This window comes from Bos taurus, chromosome 22, assembly GCF_002263795.3.
Source record: "Bos taurus isolate L1 Dominette 01449 registration number 42190680 breed Hereford chromosome 22, ARS-UCD2.0, whole genome shotgun sequence".
Taxonomy (NCBI): Eukaryota; Metazoa; Chordata; class Mammalia; order Artiodactyla; family Bovidae; genus Bos; species Bos taurus.
The window spans coordinates 4,002,967-4,029,729 of NC_037349.1; the positions used below are offsets into that span (position 1 = coordinate 4,002,967).

Below are 26,763 nucleotides of genomic sequence, written 5' to 3' on the forward strand. Positions count from 1 at the left end.
TACAAAATATTACAGAAAAAATATATCTTTCTCATGAGATAGCTCAGACAAGGATGACACAGTTTTTCTATTATGTGTATATAGCTGAATCTGCTTCTCACCTCACTTTTTCATTCTTTCTTTTTTTTCTTACTATTTGTTGATTTTTTGAAGGGGTCCACACACATGCAGGATTGGGGAACTAGTTCCCCAACCAGGAGTTGAACCTATGCTCCCTGCAGTGAAAGTGCAGAGTCTTAACCACTGGACTGCCAGCAAAGTCCCACTTTCGTTCTTCAGAAATTACCACCATGGTCTTTCAGTTAAAAAAAGTGAGTTTGAACCCAAAGCAAAACATCATTCTCTCTCAAATAGCTTAATTACTCAGAAATGCTTTTTGGCAAAACACAGTTACGCCATACGCCAGATGACTTCATTCATCCGTTCTGAGGACTGTATTTGTATCGTTGCCTGACTGATGTGGTACATGTTTCAGCCTTAAAATATTCGACTCTGAGCTCAGGGCTGCATACTTGGGGGATGATGTTAAATCAGCCTCGGCATCCAGCATTGCCATCATGCCAGATAACTCAGGGGAGAATGATAAGGGTATAAAGAGATCAATAAGGCAAGAGAATCCATCCTTTCAAAAGTAAGGCAAAATAGGAGAAAGACTATCAATCAGGCATTGGGGTGTAAATAAAGCAAGAGCACGCCATGTTCATGACATCCTTAAACTACAGTGAACCATCACCCTGTGAGTAGTAAATTCCTCTTACATTTGCCTAACTCCTGCAATACAGGGCATGCTAAAATACAGCCGTAAGACTCTCCAGCACATCGATCAGCTTGGCATTGCTCTCTCATGCCCCTTAATAGAATAAAATGGAGAGATGCCCGATGAATGCTGACAAGGACAATCCCAGATCATTTTTATGAGAGCGGTCACAGTAGAGCAGTCTCCCTGCTTAAAGAAAATCTGTATAACTCAGTTCAGTTCAGTTCAATTGCTCAGTCATGTCCGACTCTTTGCGACCCCACGGACTGCAGCACACCAGGCCTCCTTGTCCATCGCCAACTCCTGCAGTTTACTGAAACTCATATCCATTGAGTCAGTGATGCCATCCAACCATCTCATCCTCTGTTGTCCCCTTCTCCTCCTGCCTTCAATCTTTCCCAGCATCAGGGTCTTTTCAAATGAGTCAGTTCTTCTCATCAGGTGGCCAAAATATTGGAGCTTCAGCTTCAGCATCAGTCCTTCCAATGAATATTCATGATTTCCTTTAGGATGGACTGGCATCTTTGTAAATATGAGTCATGCAAATACATTCCTGCCTGTTGAGCTGATCTCACCCAGTGGAGCCCTCATAAATGCCCAGTCATGTTGGATTTGTTGGTGGAAAACCAGCAAACTCTAGAAACTGCAAATTGGAAATGACGTCCTTTATTGAGTCATAGGTACTCAGACATGCATCAGAAAGCAATCTTCTTTTTTTTTTTTTTAAAGTAAAAAGCCTTGTATTATTCTAGATTTGCAAAAAATATGTAAGATTATATATAATGTTGCCTTCACTTCATGGCATTTAGATGAGGAAACAATAGAAACAATGGCAGGTTTTATTTATTTCGGCTACAAAATCACTGTGGATGGTGACTGCAGCCATGAAATTAAAAGACACTTGTTCCTTGGAAGAAAAGCAATAGCAAACCTAGACAGTGTATTAAAAGGCAGAGACATTATTTTGCCAACAAGGTCCTTATCGTCAAAGCTATGGTTTTTCCAGTAGTCATGTTTGGATGTGAGAGCTAGACAAGGAAAAGGCTGAGATCCAAAGAACTGATGCTTTCAAACTGTGGTGCTGGAGAAGACTCTTGAGAGTCCTTTGGACAGCAAGGTGATGCAGTCAGTCCATCCTAAAGAAAATCAGTCTGAAATATTCATTGGAAGGACTGATGCTGAGGCTGAAACTCCAATCCTCTGGCCACCTGATGCGAAGAGCTGACTTATTGAAAAAGACCCTGATGTTGGGAAAGATTGAAGACAGGAGGAGAAGGGGATGACAGAGGATGAGATGGTTGGATGGCATCACTGATTCAATGGACATGAGTTTGAGCAAACTCCAGGAAACGGTCAAGGACGTGGAAGCCTGGCATGCTGCAGTCCATGGGGTCCAAAGACTTGGACGTGACTGAGTGACTGAACAACAACAAAATTTTTCATCAGACGATAATTGCTTTACAATATTGTATTGGTTTCTGTCATGCATCAACATGAATCAGCCATAGACATACCTACGTCCTGTTCCTCTTGACCTCCCCATCCCCCATCCCATTTTTAAAGTTTTTATTGAATTTGTTACAACTTTGCTTCTGTTTTATGTCTTGATGTTTTGGCTGAAAGGCATGTGGGATCATAACTCCCCAACCCCGAACTGAACTTGTGTTCCCTGCATTGGAAGGTGAAATCTTAACCACGGGAGAGCTAAGGAAGTCCTGCGAAATTTTAATGACAGCTGGTTTAGACTCTGTCCTTTTCCATGTCAGCTGCCCCAGCCTCGCTTCTCCCAAGTGGTGGTGGGCACTTTGGAATTCCGCTGAGGGGAAGAGTGTAGAGATGAATTTAGTCTGGATTTAGTGAGGCACATGCATGTTTGTGTTACCACTAGCTGGCCTGTTAAGAATGGTTTCCAAGAACCTCAGATTCCCCACTGTGTGATGTCTGGACATTGTGGCCACACAGGCCACAGGATCCTAATGTGGTAAGCAAGTTGCTTTGGGCACCCCACACTGCAAGTGTGTGGGAATGGGAAGAAAAAGACTTATTTGCAAGATCTGAAGCCAAAAGATAAATCTATACCAAATTCTTCCAAACTGTTGTCCCCACATGTTCCGTCCCAACCACTTATAAATCACCACAATGAATGAATTGTGAGGCTGAAGGCTTTGTCTTCCACTGCAGGGGGTGTCCACGGTCAGGGAGCTCAGATCCCTCGTGCCTCATGGCCTAAGGGCCAAAGCAAAACAGAGACAGTGTTGTAACAAATTCAATAAGCACTTTAGAAATAGTTTCCTTCAAAAATATCTTGAAGAAGATGGGGGGAGTGCTTAGGGCGGTGCTTAGATCATGATGGTAGAGCCTGTGTAAATGGGTTTAAAACCTTTATAAAGACCCCATTTGAAAAGACTCTGATGCTGGGAAAGATTGAAGGCAGGAGGAGAAGGGGACGACAAAGGATGAGATGGCTGGATGGCGTCACCGACTCAATGGACGTGAGTTTGAGTAAACTCCAGGAGTTGGTGATGGACAGGGAAGCCTGGCGTGCTGCAGTCCGTGGGGTCACAAAGAGTCGGACAGGACTGAGCGACTGAACTGAACTGAAAGATCCCACAGAACACCCTTTGCTCTTTTGCCCTGTGAGGATACAGGATAATCTGGGAATTGAGAGAGGGTCTGCACCCCAGTGTGCTGTCCTCTGATCTTGAACTTCCACCTCTCAAAACTGTGAGAAATAAATTCTGTTGTTTATAAAATACTTAGTCTATGGTAATTCGTGAGAGCAATAGAAATGGACTAACAGCGTCTGCTGCTTTCAATCTCCGTGTTCACCCTTTTCTACATTCTGTCATCCAGCTCTAGTCTATAATATCCTCATCCTCTATTATAATTAAAGGGTGTCTTAGTGCTTTATATACTAGTGGAACACGCTAGTATTTCCTAATACTCTATATCCCAATCTAATTTTTAAAAGTTCTGTTTTCTTCATAACAACATTTAAGAAATATATTTAAGCAGAAAGTTAAAACAGGTTCAAATCAGAGATATCTGGTTCAAATCAAAACTGCAGTAAAACATAAACAAAAGCCAGAGAGGTATGTATGTATGTAACACTGTTCCATGTAGAGAGTTTTGGGAATTGTAACTGGCTTCACTTAGTAAAGTATTGTGAAAAGTTCACAAATGACCTTGAATGGAGAGGGATCATCTATCGTGTATCAGTACTCCATTGCCAGTAAAACAAATGTTAAATAAAAATGGGGTCAGTTTGTAGTGCAAAATTTAAGTTCGTGCACGCTCTGTCACTCAGCTGTGACTCCTCAGACTGTAACCCGTCCGTCTCCCCTGTCCATAGAATTTTCCAGGCAAGAACACTGGAGTGGGTTGTCGTTTACTCCTCCAAGGGATTTTCCCAACCCAGGGATTGAACCTGTGTCTCTTGGGTCTCCTGCATTAGGAGGCAGATTCTTTACCCTTGAACCACCTGGGAAACCCAATATATAAGATGTGTTCTAATTCACAGGAAGGCTACCCTTTGAAATCAAAATTTATACAGTGAACAAATTTGAAATGTCAGTGATCATCTTTCTGAATTTTCCCAGTTCCTCTGTCTTTTATGAAAAAGAATCTGTAAGATTAGGCAGGGATAGGACATGAAGATATTGACTGGTCACTAGAAATAACATATCAGTTATAAGCCTAATTTTCATTTTCTTTCCTTTCATAAACAAGCCTTATCTTTATTTGACCTCAGGGTATTTATGATAAGCAGCTCAAAGTAGATGGAACACATGGGGTCACCCTCATTTTCAGTCTTCTGATCACAGGGAAACAAATGCAAAACATGTGTCTTGTCATTACGTCTGTGCTCATACGAGATGGTCGTATGTGTGCACAGTGGGGACTAGTGGCCAAGATTAGAGGCGTGGCTGGCTGTCTTTCTCAAATTGCTAACGTAGGACTCTAACTCGCCTTACCAGGTGCCTTAGTACCGATCAAAATTAATGATTAGTGGAATCCAAGTAAATGAAAGGAAGCCTGTTTTTGCACATAGCACAGCCAGCCACTCAGGGTGAGTGGACAGTCAACAATGAGGAATACTGTAGTAAGTCACCCCTTGGTACCCAGCAGGATGGGTTCCAGGGCCCCCTGCAGATACTAGAATCCACAGATGCTAAAGTTCTTGTGTGGTGTGGAAGTGGTGTGGTACACAGCCCTCCTCTGTGTCTGTGGGCTCTGCAGCCTTGGACATGGAAGGCAGGCTGTGCCTCAAACAGTGCCTCTTGGGATGTGTTAGGGTCTCATTCTTCTTTTTCCTAAACTGTTTCCCTAAACTTCGTTAAGCAGGAGTTCTGTCACTGTGATGTAATCTACACTTTGGGCATCTTTACTTTCCTCTGTTGAAATCAAAACCCAGCACCAGTGGAGGTTGGCTTTCCCTGGTTAAAAAACATCCCTTTGCCAAAACTTGTCTTAAATGTGGGCATAAGTCATTTGGCTAAAAGTCACCACAGTGGGAGAGAAAATTCTGTGTGGTTAAGTAACTGCTCTCCTTTTATTTTCCTTCTATTATTATGAAAGTAATTTTCTCTTATTTCTATAAACCACTAGAAAAAGCAATCAAATTAATTCCATTTATTGTCTTTGAGAACCCTGGTTATAAAATTGACCATTTCATAGTTCTATTCATTCCAATACTTAAAATAATCACCTGAGTAGTACAATAGTTTGTTTGTTTTTTTTTAATTTATTATGAAAAGTGTAATTTACAATAAAAGAAATAGATGATCTCATAAGAATTAGCATTGGTACTCTTTTCTCTTATACTTTGATAGATGTAAATATAGTATATATATTTGGGTATATATCAACTTTCCTATCTTTTATTTACTTTCTGTCCTGCAATTATATGTGCTCAGAACTCTATGATAACTTTTCCTGCCTGAAATGTTTCTCTATTTTTTTTTCTTTTTAACACTTACAGAGTGATCGTCACTAGTTTTATCTTTTAAAATATCTTCTCATAATAATATTTAGTTTTATATATTATTACTGCATTTATATGATGAATTCTCATGTTCTGTGCTACATATGTAGCACGGATTAAATTTGTACTGATTATCTAAGAATTAGAACTCTTTGGTCTTTCTTTGGTGTAATATAAGTTTTCTCTAAATAGGTCCCTTCTTCAAGTCAAAATTCTGGACAGAAATTTTAAAGCTAGTCACTTCAGGAATTCTTTGTATACAAAGAAATAGCTTATTTGCAAAACTATGAGGAGCTGTAATTCTGTGTTTTATAAATTTGAACAAATTGTTTATGTATTATCTGCCAAAGTTTTGGGTTCTCTATGATGTTGGTTATAAGCAGAAGTGGTGTTGTGATGCATATGTGTTTTATCTTATGTATATAATTTAATATGTAAAGCTGGCTTATTAAAATGTTTAACTCCAAAAACTGATAATCAGACCCATTGACTGAATTAAGGAATACTTAGAAATTACAGATACTATGATTTCAATGAGGCACATTTTTCCCTGCTGCCATAGTGATGCACTTTTTCCTTTGGTAATGGATGTTGTCGTAGTTTGACTTTGTTACATTTGGTTGTCTCTCTTTTGGTGCTGCATAAAATGTAATCAAATTTATGGAATTTACAATCTGCCCTTAAAGAACAGAAGTGGGTCCTGAGTGTCCATCAAGAAGCAATGACATAAAAATACTTACTTTTCTTACTTTTCAAAGACCACTCTGTCAGCTAATGAGAGGCAGATTCTCTTTGAGTCCATCATTCTCTGAGGAATTCTTATGTTACTGTACTGTTACATCATTAGATCGTGGAGATTCACTAAACCTGTCTACCCACTCTGCTCACACACCCTCTTAGGGTGTCCTCTGGTCCTCGGTGCTGAGACAAAACCACCGAGAAATTGTGATTCTGTCCTCCCAGGATATTCCCAGCTCCTTGTTTACATGCTCATAAGCCCTCTTCTTTATTTATGTCTTCTAGGATGTTGGGCATTTTGTCTGTGGTCACATCTGTTTGTGATGCAGTGGGGTGCTGGCTTTGGCTAGAACTATTTGTGAAAGCTGATAACTAAGTTCTCAGAAATCTTGTCAGCCAGTTGGTGAACTGTCAGTTGGTTAAAATAAGGCAAAAAAAAAATAAAATAAAATAAGGCAAATAAAATTACGTATATGAACAAAATCAGTAAAGCTACACATTGGGGCTTTTTTAAATTGTTTTTTCCTTAGAGACCAGGAATACTGGCATAGTACAAAATCTGAGTCAGTTTATGTTTTGATCGCCACTGCAGCAAATTTGCCTTCTACTGAGTAGGTCAAGAATTGTGGCTTCTTTTGGAGAAGCGAAGCAATGGTCACTCTTCAAAAACTCTTTAGTGATCCTTTAGCAAAAGTCTTTTATCCCTGCCATGTTATGCAGTGTTCTCCAAACTGAAGCAAAACAAAACAAAATCATTCTCCGGAATATTGGAGATGGGTAGTAAGTACTTTGGAATGTATAAAATGTATGCTGACCCCATTTGTATACAATAAGCTGTTTGCTCCAGTTACCCTAGGGCACATATCATAGTTGTTCCAAATTAAGGAGGTAATTAAACGGAAATAAGCAGTTTAAGCGATTGTTTACCCACACAGTCTTCTTGCAGGGCAACAATTTTTAAATCCCTAATTATTTTAGTGTTAGATGCTATGAAATTGGTATAGTTTATTTTGTGTATATAAAATTCCTTGTCAAAGGCTGAACATTTAATAGTTAGTGTGTTATTTAAACCCACACATTTTTCCCCCCACTGGCAATGAGATAGATCTTATTTTAATGAGCACTTTCACAATTTGTAGATGTTTTCTCACAATTTGTATATTCCAAGAACGACTTCCCTTGTGAAAGTTTATCTTAAAAAAATTCCTTTGAATGTTGTGTCATCAGTTTATCTGAAGGCAATTATTATCAGTGGCTGAAATAGTACTAGCTGAACTTGGTGTCTCGTTGAAGAACGACAGTTCTTGGTTTCTAATTGAGAGAATCTCAGTTTGGCAAGCATCTGTGGACGTTTTACTTTGCATTGGAAGATTTTAAATCAGGCAAACCCAAGCTCACTAGACCACTCAAGAGAACAACCCGTACAGATCATGATTGCTCATGACCGCAGTGCATTTTGTAAAAGTGCTGCAGGATTGATGTAAGACTACTAGCTAGCCCCTGTAGAGGGTTTACTATTTTCTGAGTTTTATTCTTGGTGCTTTCCACATTTTACATGTCTAACAGTCTTCTAGTAGTTATTATCGCCAGTTTTACAGATGAAGAGACTGAAGCAAAAGCATTTATGTGATTTTCCCAAGGTTATACGGACAGTGCGGGGGACAAGACTGAGACCCGGGAGGTGTGGTTCGAGATCTAGGGTCTTGGTGGCTGCGTGTGACAGTGACATTTCCCCCCTTCATCTTTGGGGAATCTCCCGATCAAGGGCCAATACCCTTTGTTTGCCAGTCTCTGAAGTTTTCATCACTTATTTTAAAAGGGCAAGAGTAATTTGGAAAAGGAAAGCCACGACTGTCTTATGATTCGGGATAGTTCTTTCTCTTGATCATGGATATCTCTGCACAAAAAATCTCCAGTCATCACACAACAAAGAAGATGCATCAACTATTGGATTTGGTTCTGGAAATTCTCTAAGGCACAAGGTGGACTGACTGAAAATTCACTGTGGAACGTAATCGTTGTAGAGGCTTATGGTGATGAGAAACAGAAGTTTGAATGTGTAATATCTCATAGACTTCTGGTTGAAAAATTACAATAAATGGGATAATGATATAAATGTCTAATATTCATTTTTATTATCAGGCCATTTTTTTCTTGAACTTGAGCATTAATTTATTCTCATACTTACCATCTCATGGCCCCAAATACTATAAATATTGAAATTATATTCATAGCAAATTATCTGCAAGTGTTTCTTCCAATTTCTATAATGTAGCAATTACTTTGCAGGTATTAATTGCTGTCACATTTTTGATCTATACTCTAGCTTTGTCTTCTTGAGGAAATTATTGTGTTTTATAGTCTAAATTTCTTAGATTTAGGACTTTCAAAGTATAGGTTCTGTTCACATTTAATTTTGTCTCATCAATAAAACATGAATGAATTGGCTAATAAAACAACACAATTATTTTATGTCATGGAATATAAGTTTTTGTTTATGCATTTGCTGAATTGCCCCAGTAGTTCACCATATGAAAGGATTCTCACTTTTCACTTTGGTCCAGTTTACAGAGAAATAAAATTTATAGGATAGCAGACATCATGGGGTAGGGGTGCTTTTTTGTGGGGGATATGCAGATAAAGTAAATGATGTCATATTGAAAATGCAAAATTTCCTTCGCAGACATGAAGCTTGTCTGCCAAAACCAGAGACCTTTATTCTGTACCAGCAGTTTCCCTCAGTTGCTCTCTTATCTTGGTATTTAGCAGTTTTGCAATACAGATGATACTTCATTTTTATTAGTTAAAAATAGATAAAATACATCTTGTCCTTCCCACAGATTATATTTGACTTCCTAGAAGTTTCTTTTAATGATGTCCTCTTTAGGTCAGGGAAGGATTAGTTGAAAGAGAGATTTTATATGCCAAAATCTAGACCCAATCATGATGGAGAAAAACTGCAATGTGGTCTATAACTGAAAAGAGATCAATGACTCTTTTAAAAGTACGAAGAGCAACATAGAATCTGTGACCTTTATTTTGCGCAGAGCATTGTGGGAGGCAGAGCCTTGGAATTTCAAGGATAATCTCCACCAGCCATGTGCAGTGGAACTTCCTGCCCTGACAGTGATGTTCCGTGCCTGCCTTTCTGACATAACACTTAGTACCAGTGGTTCTGACCATTGGATATGTGGGTAGTATGATGGAGGAACTGAAGTTTTTCTTTCATTTTATTTGAATTATCTTTCCATTTAAATAGCTACATGTGACTAGTGGCTGCTTCTTAGATGACACGTATCTAGAGTTAAACCTGGAATGAGCTGGATGAACACTGCCCAACTTCAGGTCCTGGACCTGCTGCAGAGTAACTGCACAGCCTTGGAAAGCCCTGTAACCTCCCAAGCCTCAGTATTCCCAGCACTAATATGAGCATAGTAAAGGGATCTACCTCTAAGACATCTGTGTGCTTGTATGCTCAGTCGCTCAGTCATGTCCAATTCTTTTGTGACTCCATGGAGTGTAACTCCCAGGCTCCTCTGTCCGTGGTATTCTCCAGGCAAGAATATTGGAATGGGTTGCCACTTCCTCCTCTAGAGGATTTTCCGGGCCAGGGTTCTACCCAATGTCTCCTACACCTCCTGCATTGAAAGGTAGATTCATTTACCACTAAGCCTCTGGGGAAGCCCCTCTAAAAGTTCTTACGTGGTTCAATAAAACACTGAATATAAAGCTCTTTGAGCTGTGCCTGGCATATAATACACAGTCAATGAACATTAGCCTTTGCTATCCTCGTTTCTTATTTTATGACCTTTTGTATATTTTAAGAATGTAGAAAAAGAAAAAGAGAAAGAAATTAAATAGGTCTAAAGCAATAAGCAAAAAAAAATTCCATGACACGGGATGGAATTTTAGGTTTTACTGGAGGAATATGTGAGATGTAGAGAAGGTAATTATAGGATGACTGTATATTACAATTTGCTTTGGATGGTTTCAGTTTATACACTGTGTCCTAGCTTAATTCTAAGATCTCATTCTTTTGTTCTCAAAAGTGTCCCTAATTAAAAAAAAAAAATTAAAGTGTCCTAAAGGTGTTTGTAAGATACATTTTAGAGCCACCCTAGAATAAGATATGGGAATGCAGCCCAGTTATTCCAGGTAAAGGGAAGAAGAAAAAATAAGGCAGAGATACACGTGTGACTATGGCATAACATGACTGGTCCCTGAAAGTAGGAAATAGAAGGAAACAGAGCCAGGAGTGGGCTGCAGGGACTTTATGGAGGAGGGATGGGAGCTTGGACAAGGAAAGGAGATAGGACTTACAAGATATTTGGTGATTATTACATTGCTCTCAATTCATCACAGATCTACGTTCAGAAAAACTAAACCCCGATTTAATTGGACAAAACCATTTTGATGTGTCAGAAAAGCCTTATGCCATTTGATGTTCTGATTGGCCTTCTGTGATTGGCAACACAGATCTGAAAAGAGATTTTCAGATTTGTATTAGACACCATTTGAAACAAAATGCTTTCTTGTTATTACTGATTAGCTGCCAGTCACCTGATCAGTAATGTGATTGGTTAATATGGAAGTTAGTCATTTCATGGAAAAATGGCTTATTTTGTTTTCATGATGGAAAACTTTGAACGTGTTGATTAAGTTGCAGTAAAGAACCAGGTCAGCATATTTTATGGCAGGTGTTCAAGCTATGTCTGTTGGTCTCTATTTTATTTAGAACAGCATGCCTGAGAATGCTAGAAAATCAATTCTTGGCAATATCGCCAATTGTGATTTTAGGGAAACAGGGTATATTAAGTTGTGAGACATAGAATATAAAAATGAAGAAAAAAGTCAAAATTAGAGATTATCGAGGAAAAACTAAAAATTTAAGTAAACATATAAGGCACAAGAGCAAGTCCCTCCCCTCTTCTTTGTCTCTGATTGCATTCTGAATTGAGGAACTGGCCATTGGTACTCCCAGAAGTCTCCATCAGCAGCTGATAGGGACGTGTTTTAGATTTTCACTCTTTTCCCAGTGATTCTAGCCCATCATGAAAGCAGAGGTTTGAGTTTATCTCTGAAGTATTCCCCAGAGAGTATAGAGGTATCATACAGGGATTAGTCACTCTCAGCATTTCTGGGGAATTCTAATAATTACTGACAAATGTGGAAGACATTGTAATCTCACACACCAATCATGGCTCAACTTTTGCAGGAGGAACTAACCATTATCATTGAAATCATGAGATGTCTGGATTATTTTCAAATTGGAGACTTGAAGTGTGTCGTAATTGTGTTTCTTTTTCCTTGAAAAGATCAAGAGTTGGCCACATTAAAGGAGGGGTTGGGGCAGAGACCAGATGTCATTGGCATTTGGAGAATTGAGCAATCTATAAATGGCTGTTCCATTGTTCATAATAGTTACTCATCTCTAGTTTGTAAATTTATTAATGAAACTGGTTTATAGCTGCTTGAAATGAACAATTACTACTTTACTTGTGTTTCCAAGTACCATGAATTTTAAAATGTCATTTAATATTGAATCCTCTGAATGGATTTCAATGACTTCAGATTGTCTATTTATAAATAGCACAGAGCAGTCTTCTATGATGCAATCTGTGGGAGTGTTCACATATTACTAATATTTAGAACAAAGGTGAATCTCAACCTAACAGAATTGTAATCAAACCTCGGTGAAAAATGGAAGTGTTAGTTGCTCAGTCATGTCTGACTCTTTGCAACCCTATGGACTGTAGCCTGCCAGGCTCCTCTGTCTTTGGAATTCTCCAGGCAAGAATACAAGAGTGGGTAGCCAGTGGTGATTAGCAAATACCTTGAAATTAATCATCTGTTCTATCCACAGTGATTATTCCATCTGCTTAATGCTGTTTGTTTCTTGATAAAAAGTGGCAAACCCTAGTTCTAAAGACATAGTTTCATCTCATTAATAGCGACCACCATGCTTAAAAATAGATAAACTCTTGAGCTCCCCCTTAAAGGTTAGTTACTCCAACTTGGGGGCTTCCCTGGTAGCTTAGTGATAAAGAAGTCACTGCCAATGCAGGAAACTTGGGTTTGATCTCTAGGTCAGGAAGATCCCCTGGAGAAGGAAATGGCAACCCACTCCAGTACTCTTGCCTGGGAAATCCCATGGACAAATGAGGCTGGCATGCTACTGTCCTTAGGGTTGCGAAAGAGTCAGATGCATCTTAGTGACTAAGCAGCAACTCCAACTGGGACTGAGAGATCCCTGTTCATTTTAAGGATCTGCCCCATGATGATAAGGCAAATGATAAGAACAAAAAAAATTATTTAGTATTAAATCTGTGCCAGGCACTGGGCTAAATGTTTTATATATAATTTATATATATTAGGGCTTCAAAGCCTCACAACTGTCCTATGCAGTAATATGAACATAATCTGTGTTTTACTCGTGACCAGGGGCTTAAGTGCCTAGTTAGTGGTGGTGTGGATTCTAAGAGGCCAGTTTAGAGCTCTTAAGCAGTCTGTTACTGTTGCTGATAGCAGCCATTACTTAGGCCAGTAGACAGAATGTACAAATGAATGCCTTTTGCGGGGACTTTGATCCTTTAGTGCTCATTTCCATAGCTGAGCTCTGGTTGGGAAAAGAGAAGAGAGACAGGTTTTCTCCAAACTCTATTATAAAAGGCATAGTTGAAATGATTGTTTTCTACAGTCGTAGTCTTTAGAATGGAGAGACAATTGCCCCACAGAAAATTACAAAGCCATCCTATAGGTGGTTCATGAAACTCTGGCCACAGTCGCATAGCTTGCCTTAGATATTAATTTAGCTGTGTTTCTTATCGCTTGCATGGACAATATTCTTCTTCACCCTCATTTGAGGCTCTCATAGGCACTGTAGCACTTGCCATGATTCCCGTCACGTCCACTGTCTCATGGAGTGTTGATACCAGAGGACAGGTCTGCAGAAATGAGGTTACGTGGAAATTACCCTGCCTGGGGGAGGACTCCAACAGCCTGCCTCAGCAGCGGCAGCCACTGCGCGATGGATTGCATGCGTACGTGCAGGCTAAATAATGTATGATTCAAGACAGGAATGTGGTCTGTATTCATTTTTGGAGAGTAAAAGAGTTGGCATGTCAGTCCCACAGGAGACTTTATCCAGGGCTTTACCCTTGAGTGGATAAAAGAGTACAAATTCTCTTGCACTGGAGATGAATGAAAACAAATTGGGGAGACCATCCGCAGAGCAGACTGCTGCCTGATGGAGTCCAAGGCTACCCCAAACCACCAGACCAACTGCGTCAGGATCCTGCCAGCAGCCAGACGCTGCAAAGAGCATTGACTGAAGTTTGGCATCGAGACCCCATGATTCCCAGCCAAGGGGAATTGCATGCAGAAAATATTTAAAATTCTCTTTGTAAAAGAGTTATGTTTTCAATCAAAGGAAGAAGGTTTGCGTTTCAGACCAAGTCTGCTGAAATGTAAATGTGGCAGTGTTAGTAACAAAGGGTGGAGGCATGGGGAGGTGAACAGTGTATGCACTTTGGGGTAAGAAGCTGAACTTTGGTGAGATGAGAGGGTGTTCAATGAGTAGTTTAAGGCCATTGAGGTATTGTCATTATTCCACAATGGGGACTTTACTGGCCTTGCTAGGAGAGGGGATGGATCTGTAGGAAGCAGTGGTTCTCAACCAGGGGTGATGTCATAGCTCCAGGGCACCTTCGACCATATCTGGGGACATTTTTGGTTGCCACAACTTGGGGGGAGGATAGCATAGCTGGCCTCTAGAGCTAGAAGATGGGGATACTGTTAAATATCCTTCAATGCACAGGACAGCCCCTCACAACAGAGAACTATCCTGTCCAAAATGTCAGGAGGGTCAAGGTGGGGACCCTGGTTAAAAATGACCTGGGTAAGGTCTGTGCATTTCAGTGCCACCTTCAGACAGGCATCCATCCAATATCGCTTGACTTCGTGTAAAGGATGGTTTTTTTAACAATTTGCTTTACTCTATTGGTGTGTGAATGTTTTTTTGATGTACCAAGTGCTTTCTGTCCAAGCAAACAGGACAACAAGCAAACAAACAAAAACACAACTCACATCCCTCTCCAATTTATCTCCAAAGTATCTAGCTAGGGGTTGAAGGCACAGACGGGCCGCCCTCCAAGCCACACATTCTCCAAGAGTGTAGGAGGACCTGGTTGATCCACTTTTCAAACGTGAAAAATGAGGCATATTAACAAAGCACACTAAATGAATCAGCTGCTTGGGATGATCTACAAGCCAGTTCATTTTCCTGTTATTAAATAACAAAGCATGAATCTTGACAAATGAACCCTCTCGTTTGACATTATTTGAAAAACAGAACACGCTTGCTTCTGATGGTCACTTCCCCTTTGAAATTAAATTTAAGGTGAACTTCATTTAAATTCTGATGTGGGGGGAGCTTGTGGACCTTCCTCTGATTGTTTACTGTTTTCAGCATTGGTCTTTCCATCTCCCTTTGTCCTTGGGCAGGCCAGAGCTCCCGGCAGGACACCATCCTGCAGAATTCTCTGCAAGGAGGGATTTTGTGTTTCTTGGTGCCCCTACCACGAAGAGGCAAGGTTCTGTACGAGCATCCTGGGGAGCTGTGTGGCTTTTGCAGTCAGGCTCCCGAGGATGAAACTGGGGTTCCAGCTGTGCGACCTTGAGAAGGTCATTGGCCCTTTCTGTGCCTCAGTTTTCTCATTTGTAAACCGTGGAGCAAATGATTTGCCTCCGTGGATTGTTCTGAAGATAACATATAACATGCTCTGCAAGCAGATGGCAAATGTTACCTATAATTATTAGAATCATTAAGAATAGCATCTTCCAAAATGGATGCTAAGTCATTTTTTTTTTTAACTTCCTAAAGAGGACACTGGTGCCGATCAGCTGATTTTAGCAGTGCTGACACGTGGTTAAGGGGGCTTTTGCCCTCATGTCAGAATCCCACAGACCCTCCCAGCAATGCCACCATGAATAAAAAAACATCTAAGAAAAATCTGCTTACTTCCCAAGCATATGCAGCTTCATGACAAGCTCTCTATCCCCTCCTCAGTGGAGCCCCATCTGAAGCCCTTCTTTTGAAAGCGTGCTGTTGCTCACTCCTAACAAGCTGACTCTGCAGAGTCACAGCAGTGCCTCGCCCTGGTACAGCTCAGCGTGACAATGTTCTGTATCTCCAGACTGTATGTCCTCACCCTTCGTAAAGAGGATTTATAAAGTGTGACTTTGAGGTAGCAAAGCCAATTTTATCTGAAGGAAATAATTTTTTTTCTAACATTTTAAAGTGTCTTTCTTAGTGCCTCAAAATGATTTAAATGTTAATCAATGATAAAATTGCAAATCCATCTAAAAACAAAGAATTGGGAATGGAATCAGAACCACTTTTAATCAACAAAGTGGCTGCTCTGACCCATTGACCCCTAAAGGTTATTGACGCTCCTTTCCCCCCCCCTTTTTTTTAAGATGCTATAGTTCAGTTATTTGTCCTTGGTAGCCAGAGTGTGCAAAATCGCTTTTGCTTTTCACAAATTAATTCATTTAAGCCTGTGCATTTGTCAGACATTCTGGGAAACTTCTGCCAACATTTTGTTGATTAAAGGGTATGTATTTTGAAAATGAGTACAGAGGAAGGAATTTATAATTCTTTAAACAAAAGTGATTTATAATGTAGGCTGCTACCTGAATCGTTCAGTGTATCGACGGATAAATGAAAATATCAAGGATTAGCAAGAGTGTTGGCACTGGGTCTTAAAAAACTGTGCATTTATTGATTCAATAAGATGGAGAAAGCCTACACCTTTCAGTAGAATTTCTAGAACTTACAAACAAAAATAGGACATAGAAAACCACTCTTCATTGTAAGTATTTTTCAAAGGGTTTTGGAAATACATCTCTCTCTACAAGAATCTGGTGCTTCTACTTCTATTTTTAAATTATATATATCTCATTTCCATGCATACAAGTTCTCTCTCCTTATTCCCACTTTGATTTATTTTTGACCATTTGTTTTAATTTTTCCCAGTAAATACGGTGTGCCCTTTGGAGGGCACATTTATGGTTTTAAGCCCCATGCAATCTACTAAATGGTGTCTAGTTATGGAAATGCTCGCAAAGACCCCTGGGGCAAAAAAAGAATTACGTCAACACAGATTGATCACTCTGTAGTTGGTGCTTTCTTATTTGATCAGTCAGGGACTCACTTGGTCTGAACCGGTCCATCTAATCTGTGATACATAAAGCTGGAGACATTTTTCTGGCTCCCTGGTGGTTTTAAAGGTTCTGCAATGGGAAAAGTGCTTTAAACAAAGCCTCATTTTAAAGGAAGCCTGAGTACAGAATGGAATTCAAAGAATTTGGAGAGAGGGGAGGTGAAAGTGGTAAGAAACAGCCTGAAAAAAGCTGGGAAATTTAAAAGACTAGTGCACAGGAGGGAAATAAAAAATAAATCCCATCTGGTTGTGAGATACACTGACCAGAACGCAGCTTCAACAAGGCCGTGTTAAACACCTATCAAGTGCAGGGATTGTAAACGGGGAGGGCTTACGTGTTCCCCGGTGTTCGTGGCAGGAAGTAGATTTCATAGGTCAAGAAGGAATTTTTTTTAATGTCAGCCAGGAGACTTTATTCAGCTTTATGCAGATATGACATTCCAAAAGACAATGAATAGTTGTTATTTTATTCAAATATTGAGAACAGAAAGCCTTCCCCCCTGTCATTCACTTTCAAATTCTATGTTAAGTATGTTGCTCTTAGATTAAGTCATACTGAAGAAGTGGTTGAATGCAGCTAACACCAAGGCTTCCAGCACGGAGACTGCAAGAATGACATCGAGGCAGAAAGCAATGCCTCTTTGCAATGGGTTGCTGTGCAGGGAACGGAGAGCAAAGACCCAAGGGAGTCAGCTATAATATGGCCTTACTTCCCATATCCAAGAGGCCTTGTCTTAGAGCCAGTTGGGAATAGAGACAAAGCCACATCTGAAATCTTGGAGGGTGTAAAATGGATTATTATAGCAAGAAACAAGACCGGACAATGCCTCCTGTCTTTATGGGCCAAGTGCTGTGATCACTCAATTTGTATTGTGTGGGGTGTAGCTTGAGAGTTTAAGAAACCCCCACTGGCTGTTGGACAAGTACTCACTTCTCACCCCTGATAGAATAGCTGATGAACAATCAGGTTAGAAGTCTCCAGCCTGTCCCCGCTGGAATCATGACGGATGCATTCTCTGTGTATAGGACTCTTGATAGCTGACAGAACCTAGGGTAGATTTAAAGGTTAAGATCACTGAGACTTCCCAAGTGGTGCTAGTGGTAAAGAACCCTCCTGCCGATGCAGAAACACGGGTTTGATCCGTGGGTTGGGAAGATCCCCTGGAGGAGGAAATGACAACCCATTCTAGTATTCTTGCCTGGAAAACTCCATGGACAGAGGAATGCAGGTCACAGTCTATGGGGCTGCAAAGAGTTGGACATGACTGAGTCCACACATAAAAGACAGATATGACTCACGAATATCATGATTGTGATTATTATCATTCAGTTTTTTATATTGCTAACACTTATTGTGCAATTAACGATGCCCAGGAACCAGTCTATTTGCATTAGTAGCTCACTGAGTTTTTGTAAAGACCCTATGACGTAGGAGGTGGATAATTTTTTCCTCCTCATTTTCAGGAGACTGTTGCATCTCAGAGAGGTTCAGGTACCATCCAAAGGTCACACAGCCAATAATGGACATATTAGGGACTCAAACCCAGTCGGTCAATATATTTTCAGAACTTTTGTAGATATGCCTGTTTGAAAAGGAAATAAAGAATAATAATGTCTGCTAATTCAGGCATAAATAGGTATAAAGAGCCTCACATTATATTTTCCCAAGTCATTGAGGGTCATCTTATCATTTCCATTTTGTCATAATAGTGTGACAGGTTAGACCAATGGTTCTTTCCTGAGAAAGATTTCTCCACCCTGGAGGATACTTGGCAGTGTGTGGACACATTTTTGACCCACGGCTGGGAAATGGATGCTACTAAAATCTGGTGGGTACAGGCCAATGATGCCGCCACCTGCCTGCAGTGAACAGAACAGCCCCCACAAGAGAGAATTATCCTGTCAGTTCGTCAGTAGTGCCCAGGCTTAGACTTTGGATCAGAGTGACTCCAAGAGAAGAAAACAGTGGCTCAGTCTGCAAACAGAGCGTTCACCATGAAGGAGCAGATTTGGGAATGCGAGAACAAGACCAGATAGAGGCATTCATTCATTGTTTCCTTCATAGCATCTCTGTTTGTGGAGTGATCACAATGGAGAGTAATGGTGAGGAAAACAATATGAGAAAGTTTCTTTGGAGAAAAGGAGAGAACGCAGAGTAGAGGCAAAAGCAGAGATGTTTCGCTGTCAAAGGTGAGCTAGGGGCAGAGCCCTGGTGCACCAGGAGGGAACCGTGCTGGGCTGATCCAGAGGCAGAGCCAGAGGGCGGGAAGGAGCAAAGGATGTTCTCAGAAGTGCCCTGGAGCAGAGTGTGCATGTGTGGATAGGAGAGGCCGAGAAGCTTGCATTGCTTTCGAGTTGCTCTGCTGGCCTGGGAATAGGTTGCTGGCTCTGTTTTTCCAGTAACAGCCTTTTCTGTTTCCAGCAGTCCTATGCACCAGCTCCCCACCCCATGGCTCCTCCCAGCCCCAGCACAAACAGCAGCAGCAACCACAGCAGCAGCAACAGCAGCGGGGAACAGTTGAGTAAAACCAACCTGTACATTCGAGGCCTCCCACCAGGCACCACTGACCAGGACCTAATCAAGCTGTGCCAACCGTAAGTGCCCCCGTTCTCTGCGCCATTTCCACCTGCATCCGCGCCTGCCCCTCGGGGCTCACCCATATGGGGCTGGCTTTTGTACACAATGCACCCTGTGAGAAAGACTCTGCTGCACAAATGGGACTTATATTTGAGGTCTGAGTCTAGCTTATTTGGGGGAATGGAATTTGTTTGCCTTTTGCTTTGAAAGAGAAGGGTTTCGAGCAGAGGGAAATAGGGGTGCTGGCTGATGTGCACATATTGACCGGAAAGAGGAGGAGCAACCGTGGAGTTGGGTTCTCACACCTGTGGCTGATGAGTTCTCACACCGTGTGGTTAGTGGGATCTCACACCTGTGGCTGGTGGGACTTCACACGTTGTGGTTGGTGGGATCTCACACCTTGTGGCTAGAGGAACCATTGATGAATCTCATGAAAGAAACTGCTTTTTTTTTTAAGAGAGGTATTAGTGATGGAAATCACAAAAACTCAGAAGTTGTAGATTTCAGGATGGTCACTTGCTAGTTGCAAAGCTTTTCTGGCCAGTTCTTGTTTGGTAAATATAAGTTCAGCTGGGACCAGGTAATTGGAAGATTAGAAGGCTAATCCTTTCGTATCCTTGAAAATATCTATTTCCGAGCCCACTAAATATATTTCTCACCAAGGCCAAGAACCGCAGTCACCAAGTAGGTTTCTATTTCCCAAGAAATATGGTAGCGATTAAATGCCCTTCCAAAATGTTTTCATTCATCTACTACCTACCAACACTTATGTTATTAACTCTCTTATTTCTGTGCAAACCAATTAAACATATTTAAGTTTATCCTCCAAATAATATGAATAATGGATAATGAATTAAGAATCATAGTCCTTAATTTCAGATTGCTGATTATTGTCAAAGTAGTATCAGTGCAGCTATTTGTTATTTGATTGTGCCTCAGCTGGGTATTTTTAAATTAGGGAAACTATTACTCAGTTTTTCTTTTGCTCTTTTGCAATGCTTTTATAAGAAGGTCGAGTGGATATTTATTTTGTAAATTTTCCAACCTCTAAAATATTGGAAGAGGAAAACAAGGCAGATAGTATTTATTTGCCTTTGTCCCGGTTTTGAAGATTGGGAACAAATACAAAACAACAGGAAATGGCAGATTAGACAAAACACAAATGCATAACATAATCATACATAATCAGTGGACAGGGCAGTTTGTAGATTAGGGAAGCGCCCCACCCCCCCACTCTGCCCCTGCTACTATCAACTGTCTTGATTTGTGAAAGAGGGAAAACAGAACATTGGAAAATAAATACTTATTTGAAAGCAGTTTTTTAAAAAAGAAAGATGCCAGGGCTAAGACATAAAAATATGTTAGGTTTTGGTCAATAAAATGTTCAAGTTGGGAATTGGTTGGTAAATCACTCAACAGTTTTTTTTACTTCTTGCTACTGTTAGAAAAAACTAAACTATTTTGAAAAGTAAGGTCATTGAAGATATGAAAAATGATACACTTTACATTAGAAGCTTCAGATGAAGAGTCTCCTGGAATGGATACTGATGTGAAGAAGTAGACTGGCTATTATATTTGTGTGTGATTCTCATTCATAAAAACAGTGGTAGGTATTAAGGAAAGATTCTTTCCTACTGCTCTCTACCACTCACAGAGCTTGTGGAAGCACAGATGTCTGGGCCCCTGAGGTTGCAATTCACTAGTTCTGGGGTGGGGCCTGAGAATGTGAATTTCAGCAGTTTCCCTCCTGCTATCATGAGGCTGCTGGTTTTCTGAGAATCGCTTCTTGGGGGGAGGGGGGAAGCACAACCTGAAAGTTGAAAATTGTGTTTCGTTTGGTGAACTTGCTGAGGACTCAAGGCTGGGTGAGTGACAGCCTCTCAGGTAGCTCTGACAGACTGCTCCAAAGAGACAAGAGAGAAGCCAGTTATACCCACAGAGCTTTTGCAGCAAAACCCCAGTAGTCAGAACATCAAAAGATAACTGTTAATTAAAGAAAACTAGACATCTCAAGGTAACGAATTTAGTGTTTTTCTGTGTATAGGAAAAATGCAAGAATCTGGGCTCATGGAAATCACCCCTTGGATAGGCTTCTTAACTCAGGGTCAGTATTCTGCTCTTCTCTATCCTGAATCCCTTCAGTGTGCACAATCAGGGCGGCTACAGCAGCTGATGGCTTGGCGTCCAAACATTTACTGATATGGCAGACAACATTTTTCATCCACGTCTCTGTACAATAATATAAAGACCACTGACTATTCCTAAAGCAAGAAGTCTTGCTTAATACTTGAAGGCATTTCAGGTGGAACCCTGCGTATTAAAATCTGCTTGGCCACTTTGTGATCTTGTGGCAAATGGCTTACTGTCTTTGAGCCTCTGTCTCTTCTTATAAAAGAGTGCATTGAATATGATTATTTCTAGGTTCCCTGTCATACCAGGGGTGTGCTGCAGCTGCCTCTGAGTAGCGCACCTGAGCCAGTGGTTAAATATTCACAGATTCTGTACATGATTTGTTACAGTCTCAGTATCTTGAAATCAGCCGTGATGGGAGTATTCATATCACAGGAATCATCAAGGCCTATAAATGAGGACTTCTAAAATTCCTGATATATCGTTTTTAGAGAGCTGGTTTATGAACATACACCATATAATGATGTAGCATTCTACTATGGATTTCTGTATCAGTGTCCATTTCTGCAAAGAACATTGCCAGAAATGTATAAATGGAAAGTGTTGCCTAAAAGTCTGCATTGGCATGATTAACTCAGGAAGAGATGCAGTGGCACAAGAACATTATGTTTGAGGGAAAAAAAGATTTTTTTCATGTTTCTTCTGTGCATTTGAGAAACATAAAGAATACTAAGGGCACCAGGGTGCTGGTTGCTTGTTCGTAATGATTTTTTGCTGGCTAATAAGATCTGGCCTATACTACTGTTATTGTGAAAATGTTTCTGGGTTCTTTGGTTTACTAAAGTGGTCTGGACCTGGGGTTGATTGCTGAGATGTGCTTTCCTGGAGAATCTTAGAGAACTAATGTGACCAGGTAGGGTAATGTGGAGGAATTAGACATGTGCTGAGAGTTTGGCATTTCACTTCTGGCTGTGCCATCAGCTGGTACGTGGCCCTAGGCAAGTGACTCGTTCCCCCTTACTTTTGGCTTTCTTCATATATAAAATGGGGGCTGTAGTCATAGGGTCGCAAAGAATCAGACACTACTGAGCGACTAAGCACACACACACAAAATTTATGCAGATTTTCTTCAGAATGTTTTTAAAAGTGTGAAACCCTTTAAAATGTTTTTTAATTGTATTTGTATCCTTTGGCTGCTGTAATAAATTACCACAAACTAGGTGACCTAACGTATCAGAAATTTATTCTCTCATGGTTGTTGTGGCCAGATGTCCAAAATCAAGGGCCATGCTCCCTCCAGAGGCTCTAGAAGAAAATCTTCCTTCGCCTTTTCCAGTTTTGGGTGGCCACTGGCATTCTTTGGGTTACGGCCACATACCTCTCTGTCTGATCTGTCTTCATGTTACCTTCAGCTCTGTGTACTTAATCTCCCTATGCTTCTCTCATATAAGGACACTTTTGTCGTAATTTCAAGCACACTGAAATAATCCAGGATAATTTCATGTGACGAGCCTACTTACGTCTGTAAGACCCTTTTTCCAAATAAGGTACTATTCAAAAGTTCTGATGATTAAGATATGGACATACCTTTTTGGGCAATGGCACCCCACTCTAGTACTCTTGCCTGGAAAATCCCATGGGCAGAGGAGCCTGGTAGGCTGCAGTCCATAGGGTCGCTAGGAGTCGGACACAACTGAGCGACTTCACTTTCACTTTTCACTTTCATGCATTGGAGAAGGAAATGGCAACCCACTCCAGTGTTCTTGCCTGGAGAATCCCAGGGACAGGGAAGCCTGGTGGGCTGATGTCTATGGGGTCACACAGAGTCGGACATGACTGAAGTGACTTAGCAGCAGCAGCATACCTTTTTGGAGGTGAACTTTAGCCCACTACAGTCTGCCTTCTGGATGCCCAACTTTATGTCTGTCCTGTGTGCAAAATATATTCATCCTACCCTAACATTTCCCAAAGTCTCAAACCCATCCAAACGTCATCAGTTCAAAGGTCCCAAATCTCATCTAGATCATCTAAATCAGCAACAGGCAAAAACCCTGGGGCAAAATTCCTTTGCATCTATGAATCAGTGGAACAAGACATCAGCAGGGCTCCTGCTTCCAAAATGCAGGGGTGGGACAGGCATATGAAAATAGTTACAGACATTCCTATTCCAAAAGGAAGAAAATGGAACAGATATAGAAAGGAGTTCCCTGTCCTGATGATTTTAAGAATTTGGCCAGGCAGAATCCCCTTCCCTAGAGGCTCAGATGGTAAATGTGGGTTTGATTCCTGGGTTGGGAAGATCTCCTGGAGGAGGGCATGGCAACCCACTCCAGTATTCTTGCCTGGACAAGCCCAGGGACAGAGGAGCATGGAGAGCTGCAGTCTGTGGGGTGGCAAAGAGTCAGACACCACTGAACAACAAAGCACAGCACATATATAAAATAATGAGTTTGTACTAAGCTTTTTAAATTTATTTTTTAACTTTTTATTTTCTATTGGAGTAGAGCCAGTTAACAATGTTGTGATAGTTTCAGGTGTAGAGCAAGGGATCAGCCATAGATACACATGCATCCATTCTCTCCTAAACTCCCGTCCCCCCCCAGGCTGCCACATAACACTGAGCAGACTTCCGTGTGCTATTGTTGGTTATCCGTTTAGAATACAGCAACGTGTACATGTCCATCCCCAGCTCCCTAACTATCCCTTTCCCTCATCCTTCCCCCTGGCAACCGTAAGTTCCTTCTCTAAGTCTGCTAGTGTGTTTCTGTTTTGTAAGTATGTTCGTTTGTATCATTTCTTTTTAGATTCCACATATAAGGGATGTCATAGGATATTTCTCTTTCTCTGCCTGACTTACTTGACATGACAATCTCTACGCCCATCAGTATTGCTGCAAATGGCATTATTTCATTCTTTTTAATGGTATACATGATAATCTTTTATTTATTTATTTTTTAGTTTAAAAGTCTGGTAGTTCATTGAGGCTCTCATTAGTTAGCAGTAAAACCCACCCTGGCCACCTTTCACCAGTCCCCTTTTGCAGTGTTGGCAGAGCCACCGCCTGAACTGGTTCATCTGCCTAAGTAGGACCTGAGGGCTGGAGGTGCCTTTGCTAGACACCCTCAGGGCATTTGATAGAGACCCTCGAGAGACTGGTTTCCTCTCCCGCAGTGGCGATTTCTAACAATGCGCATCACTATTTTAAATTAGCATTCTTCTAAAGACTCAAATTATTTTGCATATTTTGCATTCGTAATACTCATCCAACACTTTAAGATAATTTCACCTACAAAATAGATAATATTGGTAGGTTTCCATGATCTTGTCATCAGGATCAGTTTTTCATGGTTATTCCTATGAAATTACCAGAACTTGCAGAGTTACTGTTTCTTTATATTAGAGGAAATGCAATATTTGCTAATATCCAGAGCAATAAAATAATAGAAAACAGAGATATATTAAAAAGGCATAAATATATCAAATTATCTGGCATTAGAATATAATATCCATATGAATGCTAATGAACAGCAAGAAAATGATATTACAGGAAAGAAATTGCATTATTTCTCAATGTATAATCTGAAAGCAAATTCTTATTAAGGGATTCCATTCACATTTATCTTCAAAGCTGCTATGGTTGGATCACAAGTAAAGTCAAAGGAAAGAAAGCATAGACATGAAGAATGGCTTTACTGTATGGAAAATCTCTTTAGTTATATCTGGATTCCGTATATATGCGTTAGAATATAATATTTATCTTTCTCTTTCTGACTTACTTCACTCTGTATAATAGGTTCTGGTATTTTGGATGAATGCATGGCTGTGTGCCTTGTAGGAAATACTAGAATTAAAGACCTTGTAATGTCTTTATCTTGAGAAAACTCAAGGAACTTTGTCTTTTCAATCATGAAATATTCACAGAGGACCTATGTTGCAGTGAAGGCTCAGTGGTGAGTACATCATTCAGACAAAGGTGTTGCTTTAGCAGAGATTATATTTTAATGCGGAAAATGGAAACCAGTGAAATGATTGTATGATTTGATATAAAATTGCAACTACAAGTGCAAAAAAAGAGAAAGGAATGTGGAAATAAGTGGATTTGTAACATGGGATGAGGCATTGTTAGGGCAATGGGCAAAGGATTCTTTGAGCTAAGATCAGAAGGAGTAGGAATAGGTATAAGTAAATGAGGAAGGCAGGAAAGAACATTCTAGGCAAAAGCAACTCTGTGCAGAACCAATGGCTAGAGAAAACATGGTGGTTTTAGCAGAGAGAGGGGGTGGAAACTGGGACAACATGACCTAGAAGAATGGAGGGCTAAGGTGATCCCTTTCTATGTCATGTTAGGAGCTTTGTTTCAATTAAGGAAATCATTGAATTGTCACAAACAGGAAGGTGATAGTGTCAGATTTTTTATTCAAAAGATGATTCTGACTGCAGAATAGAAAGGGCCCTCTGAGGTCAAGGAACAGAACAGGATAGTTCAAGAGTGAGCTGGAATACAGTCAGCTGGAATTACAGTCAGAGAAGAGGGTGTAAGGATAAATATTTGTGGTGGGAAAACAATTGTATGTAGTGAAAGATGTCTTTTTTACATGCATTTATTGTTCCATTAAAAAATGAGGACTTGAGAGACAATTAATCAAGTGAACTCCAAAAGAAACAGCAGAGTAGCACAGAGAGGACCCAGGCTAGCTGATGTTCAGCTAATTTCTTGTTCTTACCTTATCAGGAATGAGTTATCAGTATACCGTTAAATATTTAGTGGCTGCAGTATTTAAAAGACTTAAAGCAAATATAGTGAAAACTGAAAATCGAATTGATTCTACAATTATATTCATGGGATGGGTTATCAGTTGGATACTCTAGGTGGAATACTTGGGTTATGCACCATTTATGCATAGATCAAAGGGGGGATATGGAAATGAAGGAAAATAAATTTGGCTTAATAAAAAGAGAGCATTACAGCTTTATTTTTTTAACAAGTAAAATGGTGGTGTGATGATTTTTCACGTATTAAACTCTATTTCCTACCTCAAAGAAACTGGTCACTTCTACAACATGATTCTTAACATCCCCTTGAAACACACTGAAATTACTCTTGGGACTTCCCTGGTAGTCCAGTGATTTGAGCATACACCTTCCAATGTGAGGGATGGGGGATTCGATCCCCAGTCCAGGAACTAAGATCCCACATACCAGGGGCAACTGAGCCCGTGCTGCAAGTACTGAGCCTATGTACTCTGGAGCCTGCACCTTGTATCGAAGACCCAGTGCAGCCCCAAAAAAATCACTCTTGAGAAATAAAGCCACATATTTAACATAATGGACAGAATTTTAAATGAAAAGTAAA

The 26,763-nt window shown here is 40.4% G+C and overlaps 1 protein-coding gene across 9 annotated transcripts in view; it reads left to right on the forward strand.

Moving 5' to 3' along the window:
• Positions 1 to 26,763, forward strand: part of RBMS3 (RNA binding motif single stranded interacting protein 3) — an 802,311-nt gene that overhangs the window by 146,710 nt on the left and 628,838 nt on the right. For 6 of the 9 annotated variants that reach the window (XM_010817553.4, XM_010817555.4, XM_010817556.4 and 3 more), the window contains exon 2: positions 19,125 to 19,297. In XM_010817553.4, coding sequence (XP_010815855.1) covers positions 19,125 to 19,297 — 173 coding nt within the window. The remainder of the gene's footprint in view (positions 1 to 19,124; positions 19,298 to 26,763) is intronic. The other 3 variants (XM_010817554.4, XM_015459477.3, XM_010817557.4) reach the window with 1 other exon arrangement.